This window comes from Myotis yumanensis, unplaced genomic scaffold (genome assembly GCF_028538775.1).
Source record: "Myotis yumanensis isolate MYYU_CA2020_CCGP unplaced genomic scaffold, mMyoYum1.0.hap1 SCAF_10, whole genome shotgun sequence".
Classification (NCBI taxonomy): domain Eukaryota; kingdom Metazoa; phylum Chordata; class Mammalia; order Chiroptera; family Vespertilionidae; genus Myotis; species Myotis yumanensis.
Genome location: NW_027223761.1, coordinates 84,245,328 through 84,258,881, shown reverse-complemented (window position 1 = coordinate 84,258,881; position 13,554 = coordinate 84,245,328). Strand labels below are relative to the sequence as shown.

The 13,554-nt window shown below is 38.4% G+C and overlaps 1 protein-coding gene across 6 annotated transcripts in view; it reads right to left on the bottom strand.

The window, feature by feature from the left end:
* Positions 1 to 13,554, bottom strand: part of ARHGEF12 (Rho guanine nucleotide exchange factor 12) — a 210,500-nt gene that overhangs the window by 150,610 nt on the left and 46,336 nt on the right. For 4 of the 6 annotated variants that reach the window (XM_070426256.1, XM_070426251.1, XM_070426252.1 and 1 more), the window contains exons 2-4: positions 5,301 to 5,324; positions 3,626 to 3,711; positions 2,106 to 2,162 (exon numbers count right to left, since the gene is read on the bottom strand). In XM_070426256.1, coding sequence (XP_070282357.1) covers positions 2,106 to 2,162; positions 3,626 to 3,711; positions 5,301 to 5,324 — 167 coding nt within the window. The remainder of the gene's footprint in view (positions 1 to 2,105; positions 2,163 to 3,625; positions 3,712 to 5,300; positions 5,325 to 13,554) is intronic. The other 2 variants (XM_070426253.1, XM_070426254.1) reach the window with 1 other exon arrangement.

Sequence of the window (13,554 nt, the reverse complement as noted above, 5' to 3'; positions counted from 1 at the left end):
TTTTACTCCAAAACAATGTATAATCTCACAAGTTAGAAGCTGCCTGGTTAAGAGACCCTACATTAAAGCAATGTCACCAGTCGCTTTGTTCTAATCTCATCTTCCAGGATGTCCCAGCTCTGCTTGGCTCCCTAGACATGAGAGATTCTTTTTTACCCATGCTAAGTGCACACAGTCTGAAGAAGTCTATTTACACAGTCGATAAAGTATTTGTGATGTCAAAGAGATTAAAGTTAAAATGCTAACTCAGTTCTCATAAACTCATCCTTCTGTAAGGAGGTTTTCCTTTGATGCTGAGTTTGGAATCTTCTTAAAAAACACAACTTTTTGGGGACTTGTGGTTCAGTTTCTTCCAAAAAGGGCACTTCAAGGGTTGTCAAGAAACAAACACACAGAGAATACACACCCTACTTCCCTGTGACTGCCAGGCCAATGGCATGTGTTGGCTAGTGTTACTATCACTGGAATATTAACATTCAAATCAAACAACAAGCTTTCACACAGACCACAGATCCACAGATCTAGGAAAATGGGGTGGGGGTAGGGGGAAAATGGAAAGTTGCAAAGGTATCGAAATGAATGGGGCTAAAATGGTAGAGTCCCCATTCCTAAGGTGAGAATAAACGAAAGGAAACTCTTTATAGAGAACAGAAAAAAGTCTCAAGAAATTCAGAATCTATTTCTTACTTACGTGGATACTTAGGAAGAAAAAACATAAACTTGACATGTGTTTGGCATGGTATACATCTCCTGTTGAACTACTGTCCTGTAAAAGGTTTATTAACTACATAGAGAAAACTCTGGTCACAAAAACCCAAGCAAAGACCTATATATATGTATCTAACAAAGAAGCATTTACTGCTTTATAACCAAACACTGAGGCCTCATAATTTTATCAGGAGATATAAATTATAAAGTGTCGTATATTATTTTCCTTACATGTTTATCAAGCTAGGAACAGCTACACCTGGGGAAACCTCTATTTACAGACTTTTGGCTGTATTAGAGAGACATGGTTTTCCTTTGATGCTGAGTTTGGAATCTTCTTAAAAAACACACAACTTCTGCCCTAGCTGGTTTGGCTCGGTGGATAGAGCGTCAGCCTGCGGACTGAAGGGTCCCAGGTTCGATTCTGTTCAAGGGCTGTGGGCTCGATCTCCAGTGGGGGGTGTGCAGGAGGCAGCCAATCAATGATTCTCTCTCATCATTGATGTTTCTCTCTCTCTCTCTCTCCCCCTCTCCCTTCCTCTCTGAAATCAATAAAACTAAAAATATTTTTTTAAAAACCAAAACCTTCTTATTCTTCCAGAGATTATTTTAAAGAATTGGTCCCAGGCCCTGCTTCTGCTATTCACTTTTCTCAAAAAAACTCATTAGATGTCAAAACAAGGAAAGAGAGAAAATAAAACTAGGCAAAGGCAAAGGGAAATATGTGTGAGCTTCACAAGGTGGCTTCTCGCATGCCTGGGAGACAGGACAGAGCCTGGAAATACTGGTGTTTCAATCACCTGTTACAAAGCTGAACGTTCTGCTGAAACCTGCTCTTCATAAAAATTATTCTAAAAAGGTGCCATTTTGAAATTAGGGAAACTTATGAAAGGCATAGACAAATACTTCATGTTACAAAAATAAAAACTTAAGGTGTTTTTGCTGCTGTGGATAAATCATACAAGCATTTCCAAAAGATGATGTGATTAAAAATAAAGAAACAAATAAAAAGTAAAAGATCCAAAGAACTGCTAACACACATTAAATCACACAAATTTTACATGATCCAAACTGCAAATCGGAATAGGAAGAATATAGTAAGAATTCAACGCCTATTCATGTTACATGGAGGAACCTGACCCAAAGATGTTAAAGACACTTTCCTAACATGAACAAAATGAAAGAGAAGATGAGGAACGTGACCTATTCTTACTCGACAATGTTAGTTTCTAGCAACCTTAAGCTTCCACATCAGCGCCACACTGGCCCCAGGCTCCCTTTCCCTGCAGCACATCATGCCATGCAGAGCAGACACAGGAAGGCTGTAGTTATTTAAAAAAGGAAACAGCATGAAGCAAGCTCCACAGGTGCAAGGCTGATTGGCTATATGAGCTTACCATAGATCTCGGATCTACTCTCCTCTGAACTAGACTTTGTCTTCTTGGAGGAGCTATCTGCACAAGAGCGGGAGAAAAGGAGAGAGATATAGAAAATATGGAGACCAATGTAAGGGAAAAACTAATGGGGGAAAGGAATGAATCATGATCAAGTTAAATCGTGCAAAGTATGAACATCCAGGTGACAGCACTTAAGAATAGTCACAAACAGCACAGGTAATGACATATTTTACAGATTTACCAAAGAAAAGACAGTGCAATAAAAATATATTCAAACAAAACAAAACATGAATAGTCTACAAAATACATCATCTGAAAATTTTAGAGATAGCAAAAGCACTAAAAGCTATAATAATCTCATTATGAAGCATTACATATCACTTGCTAAATGTGTCACATCACAGATGAACACTACAGAATAAGTCAATCAATAAGACCATAATACTTTTATGAACACAGGCAGAAAACTGACCCTCACTAGCAAGACAATAAGTCAAAATTAGGTGTCAGAAATTTTTTAAAAAGGTATCTTTTAATGGAGATCTAGAAATTACATATTACATACTCCCACCACCAAAACTTTCTAAATTGATGACTGAGGTTTCACTTTCACCTACAACCGAAGATGCAGGTAAGTTATTAGCTATTCACTTTCTTTCCTTCCTAGATAACAAAAGTAAAAGCATGAAGCATCTTAATGAGACACAAACATATACTTACTTTCTATTAAAAATTAAATTTTATTTCTAAATGAAAATATCTGAAAACAGATACATTTTATTTATGTAGCTGGGACCTCAGCATTTACTTACTTTATCTTTTGTTACAGGAACATACCACTGAATAAAATAGTATGTGCACAAAGAACACACATTGGTTTCAAATGGTGAAAGCAGAATTATCAAGTAATTTTTATACATTAAATACTTGGTACATTTACAAGGAGAAAGCAAATGCCTGTATTTTACAAGAGGAGGTCAAACTCTGTATAAATAAAGGCTTTCCGTAGGTCAGACACGAAAATGCTAGGAAAGGGTAAAAGACGTTCTGAGTGCAGAATCCTCTTTGACTGAAGAAAAAGGTCTCTTCATTTGCTTACTCTAAAATGATAATTAATTTTGAAGTTGCACTTTATCTACTCCAGACCTGAATGCTTAAATGACTATGGAAATTGGTAGTTGTTGTAGACTTAATTTTATGACGTACTACTTACTTATTGGTTCATACCTATGACTTATTTTAATTCTAAGTCCTTGGTCGCAACAAAATACCCAATTATGATATTTCTATTATAATCACTATTTTTAAATATGATACACTTTACAATGAAGCTTCGAAAGTGGAATTCAAAGTATTGAAAGTTAAAACTGCTTGCGTTTCTCTTGAATGCAAAGTTTACGTCGTCACTGAAGAAGGAGGAGAGCCCTACACAGAAGTCCTACTTCTGAAACAGGTGCTCAGGCAGTTATTCTGAAGCTACTGCTTTCAATATTCTTTGGAAGAACAAACAGTGTTTTTACCTGTGGGGTCAAAATCATGTGATGCACTGCGCTCAACTCTCTGCTTCTTATCAGCTGGTGACTCTCGGTTCAAAACACTTCCATGCCTAAATCAAACCAAAGCAACCACACATGTACTCCAGAAAAGTCATCAGAATAAAAACTTAACTTAAAAATCTCAATGTGTCTTACAGAGAGAGACCAAGAAATCAGTTTACCTTACACCGTCTCATAAACCTCTCTATTTTTTCAAGAAGTTTTAAAATTCAGACTATGCTACATGTAACACAGTGGCTCTTTACTTGGTTATAAAAAGTGCTTAAAATTAGAAAAGTAGTATTCAGCAATAAAGTTTGTTTTATTCTTAGATATACTGCTTAAATTCTTTTAGTGGTTTTCAAAGGCTACTCATTATTATTTTCATTTAACAGATAAGAAAACCATGCCTACAAGTAATTCAATACATTTCCCAAACCTAAGTATGCCATGGTCAGATTTAAAATCACTGTGTAAATATAGCACTGATGTTAGCAGTTGAAAAAAAGTCACTGGGAAGGTGCACTTAAAACCTGCGAATAGTTCTAGTCACAGGAGTCGTATGCAAGCCCTGATGACACAAGAATTCTTCTTCTTCTTATGGTCTATCAAATTACATTGATCGATAATGGCTAGGCAGTAAATAAGACTGACTATAATGCATACACTACTAATTAACTGAAATCCCAAGATTAACACTGGTATCCTGAACTATGTATGGTGTCATTAAAAATGATAAATGTACTACAAATGTAGGTAGGAATGACATACTACTTACATTTTAAATAATATTTATGACAAGATGAGAGAGAGATGTTGAAGAACAAGTATTAAGAAAGAGGCATTTAATCCTGGGAAATTAATAAATGTGCAGATATAGATACAGGCACAGACATCTGAACATTTTGGATTTTTCCCTTTACTGTCTTAAAGGAATTAAGACTGACTGTTTGCCAAAGTTCATTAACTAAAGGTGGTTACAGTTACCAGATGATAAAACACATCAAAAACTAGTAATCCATTTATACTCCCTAAGCTATTCACAACCAAAAACAGTCACAATAGATTTTAAAATCTGTAATAGAGTCAACAATAAAAATAATGATAATAAAAAGAAGAGTAAAGGGGAAAAAAATAAAAGCAAAAAAAAAATGTAAACCTCTTCATAGGGAGTGACCTTAATACCGATTTGAACTTTTAAAATGCTTGTATTAGCCAAACCGGTTGACTCAGTGGATAGAGCGTCGGCCTGAGGACTGAAGGGTCCCGGGTTCGATTCCGGTCAAGGGCATGTACCTGGGTTGCGGGCACATCCCCAGTAGGAGGTGTGCAGGAGGCAGCTGGTCGATGTTTCTCTCTCATCGATGTTTCTAACTCTCTATCTCTCTCCCTTCCTCTCTGTAAAAAAATCAATAAAATATATTAAAAAATAAATAAATAAAAATAAAATGCTTGTATTAAAAATATTGAAAATGTTATCAAAACAATGTCATCTTCTAGAAAAAATAGAAACATCTATTACATTCTAATTTGTAAAATATTTTGAAAATTTAAACTAAAATCCACATTTCAAAAGCCACAAAAAATCCACCATAATTTCAAAGAAATAATTCTAATGAAAATTTAACCTAAATGTATGAAGAACAACTGAACAACTTACCTTATAGGTTTTTTGAGGGGAAACCTAAAACAAAGTAAAAAAAAAAAAAAAAAAGGATAAATGTAATTATTTCACTTGTAAGACAGTCATTAAATTTATTGCATTCTATTAAACCAGAATAAGGAATTTAAATTTTATGCTAACTTTCCCAAAGCAATTCAACAAACAGATGAAGAAGCTGGGTATCATTGTTAATATCTTAAAAACTTCATTAAATCCTAAATTGCAGGTGTATTTATCATCAGCTGTCCCTGAGTATGGTTTCTCTTTTTTAAAATCCAAATAATAGCCCTGGTCAGTGCTCAGTGGTTAGAGCATCGGCCCATGGCCCAAAGGGTCACGGGTTCAATTCCCAGTCAAGGCCATGTACCTCAGTTGCAGGCTCAATTCCTGGCCCCAGTCTGGGTGTGAACAGGAGGCAACCAATCGATGCCTTTCTCTCACACTGATGTTTCTCTCTTTCTCTCCTCCCTTCCCTCCACTGTCTAAAAATCAATGGGAAAAATATCCTCAGGTGAGGATTAAAAAAGAAATCCAAATAAGAATAACAACAGCTAAATTTATTAAGGGCTTACTAAATACTAAATACTACTCTAAACTGTTTATATGTATTATCTTATTTAATCCTAAAAAATAACTATGAAGATATTTCCATTTTACAGGTTTTTAAAAAAGGGCAAAGATATATTTTACCATTAAAATGTTATACTTTGTTTCCCTAAGAAGAAAAAGTTCCTTCCTGTCTATTACCTCTCCTCACCCCTTAAAGACCTGGTGCTGATGGCTGCTCTATTGACCTTTCTACCCTTTGATCATGATCAAAGCATGATCCTCAATTATTTATGTTTAACTTTATAACAGGAACCTATAAAAAGTTACCATTGCAGTAGTATCAATTATTAAAAATATGTTCCTAAAGTAGAAAACAGAAGGTATGTGTTTCTTTTTTCAATTCTATAAGCTAAAAGAACTAAATCATTTCCTCTTGGTTGTCTTTTTTAAAAGCAATATTACAGGAGGCTTCTTGATAAGAGTTTGATGCTATACATAGATGCTAACCTAAGTCTAAAATGAGTTCTTAAATTTTTTCAATTTCTGTGCTTTTTAGAAATTATCTCAACCTATGGTGTTTTATGTAATATTATTTATTCTAGTAATAAAACAGGTAACATGTTACAAATATCAGTAAAATAAGGTTTTTGAAAAAAATCTAATAGTAAAGATAGTAAGAGATAAATATAAAACAATGACACCTAATTAACTACTTTATTTGGCATGGAGTTTAGTTTTAAAAAAGTACAAGTTTAATTACAATTCCCTTTAACTCCTATATAAATCAAAGTTGACCCTAAGAAAGACAAAGAATCTAAAAACGTGCCTAATAAGCACATTAACTCACAACGAAGGTAGGAATAACAAGGAGGGGCCCTGGGTAAGAGAACACTGCGCTGGAGAGTATGCTGACTAGGACGGTGACCAGCCTTCAGCAGGGAATGCTCCTCAGCAGTCCCTCCTTACTTGTGGGCAGGGGGTCAGGAATATGTGTTTGTGATTCACAGATGCATACGAGCACTGGAGGGAAAAAAGAATGTCCAGCCGAGTTTCTGCAAAGGCTAACACCTGCAGGTAGCAACCTTGGTCACTGCCTGGTGGCCACTGCAAAGATTCCTACCCCCAAGCACCGCTGCTGCGTCAGGGACTGCCACGCCCAGGGAGGTTCGGGTAAGAATCGGAAGTTCCCAGACTAGTGCAGGTCAGACAGTTTCCTGAGCTATTTCTCTTCCAGGGAATGAAAAAGGAGGGCATAAAAGACGGAAAAATGGAATGAGAAGATGAAGAACAAGGACCACTCTACAGTATAACTTCCTTATCATTATCTATTACTATATTCATAAAATACAGATAAAGAACTTTGCTCAAACAAAAATTTTTAAATCATAATACTTTTTCTCTAGTCACTTTAGATTACGTGAAGCACATATGTATGTTCCTATGAATGTGCAGTTGCATATACACGTAGTTAATGATGTCAGGGACATCATTAATCCTGGCTTTTGCACTTGTTCCCTCTGCCATGTGCTTGATGCTGAGATGGAGATGCAAATCAGATAGCTAGAAATAGGAAACTAGGAACCCAAGGAAAAGTAGTCAGAACAGGGTTTATTATAAAATTGGGTTTTAAAATTGCTTTTTTAGAGTCTGCAGAGTTGAGTCACCCACCCATAGATGGTCACTAAAATGGAAAACAGCATGTAAAGATGAAGGATCGCCCTAGCCCCGTGGTTGGCAAACTGTGGCCCCTTGAGTGTGGCTCTTCCACAAAATACCACATGCGGGAGCGCACTTACAGTGCGATTGAAACTTTGTGGCCACACTCAAGGGCCAAAGAGCCGCATGTGGCTCGAGAGCCGCAGTTTGCCGACCACTGTCCTAGCCGGTTTGGCTCAGTGGATAGAGTGTCGGCCTGCAGTCTAAAGGGTCCCAGGTTCGATTCCAATCAAGGGCACAGGCCCGGGTTGCGGGTTTCGGCCTTGATCCCCAGTAGGGGGTGTGCAGGAGGCAGCCAATCAATGATTCTCTCTCGTCATTGTTGTTTCTCTCTCTCTCCCTCTCCTCTCCCTTCCTCTCTAAAATCAATAAAAATATATTTTTTAAAAAAAAGATGAAGGGTCAAATCCTGAGGCAGGTGGGAGGGGAGGTAGGGAGACTAGCTTCTAAATGACTGTGAATGTGAGACCCAATGAAGATGATGAAGAAGATAAATCAGAAAAGAAAAAGAGCTGTCATGGGGCCAACAAAGAAGAGGTAATCAATACTATTAAATACTGCACAATGCAGGTATAAAGGCTAATAATTGGCCATATTCTAAGCAACAAATTAGCCCAATACTAGGCTGATGAAATAATTCTGGTATTCAAAATTCTGTATTTTCAAATCTCTGTCCGTTGTGTAGTAAGTAATAAAGCTGTGGTAAACTCCTTTGGTTAGATATTTATGTAGAACAGCTACATTTGAATGCTGATACATATAATGTTAGATGTGCCTAATCAAACTGTCTGCCTTTTGAAAATATCAGTGATGATTTGGACACATAGCCAAACAATGAACATGTTTGTGCACCTATTTATATATGATGTATATATGTATATATGTATGTACGTATTTTTCCAGATATAAGACAAAATCAAAGTACCAAAATGAAGAACCATAATAAATAAAAAGATTATCAGGAATTTGAGTATAAGATGACTAGACACCCTTATTTTGATTACCTAATTTTCAATTGGTGTGCTGCAAGAATTTTTAAAACATGCAATACCTACTTAGAGCACTGACCTCTTTTCCCCCAGTGGTTCTCAACCTTCTGGCCCTTTAAATACAGTTCCTCATGTTGTGACCCAATCATAAAATTATTTTTATTGCTACTTCATAACTGTAATGTTGCTACTGTTATGAATCGTCATGTAAATATCTGATATGCAGGATGGTCTTAGGCGACCCCTGTGAAAGGGTCGTTCGACCGCCAAAGGGGTCGCGACCCACAGGTTGAGAACCGCTGCCTTAGACTGTGAAATAAAAAAAATGACAACGGCCAACACAACCACAGCTATCTTGTGCAAATGTATAAAAATTATACCTATTTTTTGTCAGATTGGCAAAAAATATACTTTTGGTGAGCCACAGAATGTCAGTAATTAGTTTATGTGCCTGAGATGAAGAAAGCTGGAAACTGCTGACCTATACTCAGATGCCAGAAATCCTAACCAAAGGCCTTCAGTGTCACAGACCTGACTAAGGACAGATGCCTTTCCTTGTTAGTTCTCAGTTCTATTAAAGCCCTAGGTAACAATATATAGCAGCCTCCCCCATTTTTTTTAAATCTTCACTTGAGAATATGTTTATTTTGAGAGAGAGAGAAAGGGAGCAGAGAAAGAGAGAAACATATGAACTCCATATAAACTCCAATGAGAAATCAAATCCTCAACCATTTTTGGTGTATGGGACCATGTTCCAACCAACTGAACCACTGTCCAGGGCCTAACTTTTCTATTTTTACAGACTTTCCAATATGTTATTATAGTGGACTAGAGGCCCAGTGCACTAAATTCATGCACTTGTAGGGTCCTTAGCAGCTGCTGCCACCACTGGAGCCTCCTCCCTTCCCCTGGCCAGCCCCACCCCCTCTTTGAACTCCTGGACAACCTTCCGATTGAGGGGACAATTTGCATACTATGCTTTTATTATACAGGATAGGGAAATGTGATTAAATAACCCTAACCCCCCAAAATTATATAATGTGTAAAGCTTCCATTTTTAACTAGGTTTAAGTAGTCTACAACAAATTCGTGCACCAGTGGGGTCCCTCGGCCTGGCCTGTGGGATCAGGCCAAAACCAGCTCTCAGACGTCCCCCAAGAGGTCCTGGATTGTGAGAGGGCGCAGACCAAGGCAAGGGACCCCACTGGTGCATGTTCAGGGCAGGGGAGAGATGCGGGAGGTTGGCCAGCCGCGGAGGGACCACAGGAGGGCTCCAGGGCGTGTCTGGCCCATCTCACTCAGTCTTGACCGGCTGGACCCCAGCAGCAAGCTAACCTACTGGTCAGAGCGTCTGCGCTCTGGTGGTCAGTGCACATCATAACAAGTGGTTGAACAGACTTAGCGTATCATTAGCATATTACGCTTTAATTGGTTCAACGGACAACCAAACGACCGGACACTTAGCATATTAGGCTTTTATTATATAGAGGCCCGGCGCACAAAATTCGTGCACAGGAGGGGGGTGTCCCTCAGCCCAACCTGCACCCTCTCCAATCTGGGACCCCTCTCACAATCCAGGACTGCTGGCTCCCAACCGCTCACCTGCCTGCCTGCCTGCCTGCCTGCCTCATTGCCCCTAACCATTTCTGCCTGCCAGCCTGATCACCGTCCAACCACTCCCCTGTCAGCCTGATTGACGCCTAACTGCTCCCCTGCCGGCCTGGTCACCCCTAACTGCTCTCCCTTGCAGGCCTACGTACCCCAAACTGCCTTCCCCTGCTGGCCTGATCGCCCACAACTGCCCTCCCCGGCCAGCCAATCTTGTGTCCACATGGGGGTGGCCATGTTGTGCATTGGAGTGATGGTCAATTTGCATATTACCTCTTTATTCTATAGGACTAGAGGCCTGGTGCATGAAATTCGTACACTCAGGGGTTGGGGGAGAGGAGTGTCCCTCAGCCCGGCCTTTGCCCTCTCGCAGTCTGGAAGCCCTTGGGTTATGTCAGGCTGACATCCTTAGCACTGCCGCGGAGGTGGGAGAGGCTCCCGCCACTGCCACTGAGCGCGCCAGCTGTGAGCCCAGTTTCTGGCTGAGCGCACTAACCACCAGAGGGCGGCTCCTGCGTTGAGCATCTGCCTCTGGTGGTCAGTGTGCAACATAGTGATCGGTTGTTCCACTGTTTGGTCAATTTGCATATTAGCCTTTTATTATTTAGGATTAGGAAGAACAAAAATAAAAATCTGAACTTTTGTGGCATGACTTCAAACTAAGTAGAAAATAAAAATAAACTTAAAGGCTAACAATATTCAAATAGGTTTTTAGTTCAGTAAAATCCACAGAGAGACATAATTCAAAGCCACTGATAAATTTAACTCACCAAGTCATATTATCATGTTATATAAAAGTTACATCAATACTCAAGGTAACAAAATTCCCATATGTTTCTGATTAAGAAAAAAGATCAAGTTACAACTTAACCATTAAATTTTCCTGTGTTGACTATACCTGACATTTAGCAAAAATGTCCATTACTTTCTGATCTCTTGTAAAATATCAAGAATGATTAAGGCATTCTGTGTCCTGGATGTAAATCAAGTTTTTCATTTATCTATTTCTACAAAATAATTTCAGCAGCGTGAAGCACAACACAATTAAGTTACTCTAATATGAATATGAACCTGCTAACTCTAGTATTCTATTATTTTTCACAAAATAACTTCAAGGGCATTTGTAAGCAATAAATACATGCCTTAAGGCATAGGTATTTACAACATAGTGCTGCTGTCAGCTGAACTTTTAATTCAATCTTTCGATCTCTGGACAATAAGACTAACAGAACTAAAAATAATAACTGGTCATTACCACTTTCCTCTCTTCATAAAACCCCAGTCATAAATCCTTCCACCACCTATAATTCATGACTGGTCTAGCTTAAAGCACTAAAAGAACTAAAATTGTTAAACTCGATAAAAAAACCTGAATGTTATCTACCTTTGTAGTTCATCAGCATATAGAGCCAAGGCAATGTGAAGTGTGCGCAGAGCTGGCAGTAAAACATCAGCTCTATCAGAAAGGCTCTAAGCAGGAGCTGCAGCTGCAGGATGGCTCTGGGGGGGTTTCTCATGATGTTTTTAGTTTTAACCCTTTGATCCTTGCCATACAGAATGACGAGGACTAAGGAACTCAGTTCTGGTGTAAAATCCAAAAATGATTCACTCAAATGCAATGCAAGATTTCAAATTAACTTCTTAAATAAAGCTAAGTATAATGCCACTTTTACTGAAGAACTTAAACACATGACAGACCCTTATTATATGTCTCTTATTTCCTGGATATACATTGACAAATCAAATGATAAATTCTAAATTATTTTCATTCTTTCTCTCAGAGCTATTGTAAATTGATTATTGGTTGATTCTCGGCTGGAAAAAGCAGTTCACAATAAAAACAGCAGCTCGTTAAAGGCTTTCATTTCCTTAGATTTTACGTAAAATACACTGAGGTTAAATGTTCAAATTTTGTAAAATAGAGAGAATTGTGCAAAATTTGTTAGGACAAGCTGCTTTCTGCAAATTTGCCAAAAGATACCATCATGCTTCTGAAAAAGTAGGAAGTCTTGGTCAGCTTTAACCTTTTGCATTGAGGTGCCACTGAGATAAGTTCCAGCATTAATCTAAGCTTGATAACAGTAAGTTTAAAATGTAAAATTAAAATATAAAGTATTATGTCAATAACATTTTATTTTTCCACAATATAAAAAGTTCTAATCAAAGTTTATTCTTTAAATCACAAATCTGATGACACATTTGCCATTTGCTTGCATTATTTTATGAAGGAAAAAAATTAAAGCATCTATAAAAATGGTATTCTATAGCAAGGGATACTGATTCCACAAGAAAGCAAGTTATAATAAATTAGAAGCCCAGTGCACGAAATTCGTGCAATCGGGACGGGGGGAGGTGTCCCTCGGCCCAGCCTGCGCCCTCACGCCTCAGGGGATGTCCAACTCCCATGGAGGCAGGAGGGGCTCCCACCACCGCTGGTGCACTTGCCAGCCATGAACCTGGCTTCTGATGGGAACGTACTGACCACCAGGGGGCAGCTCCTGCGTTGAGTGTCTGCCCCATGGTCATCAGTGCACATCATAGTCATTCCGCTGTTCAGCTGATTTGCATATTAGCCTTTTATAATATAGGAGGATTTATCATAGCCCAGCCAGCGTGGCCTAGTGGTTGAGCATCAACCTAAGAACCAGGACCAATTAGAAATTAAGCATACACTGACTGAAATAAAGAATAATAAACAGAGATCCAACAGCAGACAAGAGGATCCCAATAATCAAGTCAAAGATTTGAAATACGAAGAAGCAAAAAATAGCCAACCAGAAAAGCAAAAGGAATCCAAAAATATGAAGATAGTGCAAGGAGCCTCTGGGACAACTTCAAGCAAACCAACATCCGAATTATAAGGGTGCCATAAGAAGAGAGAGAGCAAGATATTGAAAACCTGAGAGGAGAGAAATGGGGAGACAAAGAAACAACCCACATACAAAAGAAAAGGAGGAATCACTGGAAAAGGAAGTAAACGAAATGGAGGCAAGCAACTTGTCAAAGAAAGAATTCAGAGCAAAGGTCATAAGGATGCTGAAAAGGATGGAAGACAAATTCAACAACATGTGTCAGAATCAAGAAGAAATGAAGAATGACACAGCTGCAATAAAGAACACAATAGAAAGCATCAACAGTAGACTAGAAAAAGCTGAGGACCGCATCAGTGAGCTAGAAGACAAGGTAGAAAAAAACACCCAAGCAGATCAGCAACTGGAAAAAAAAAACTTAAAAAAAAAAAAAAAAAAGGAGAGCCTAAGGGAGCTTTGGGACAACATGAAACAAAACCACACCCGCATAATAGGGGTGCCAAAAGGAGAGGAAACTGAGCAAGCAATAAAAACCTGTTTGTAGAAATGACAGAAAACTTCCCTGATATTGGTAAGAAA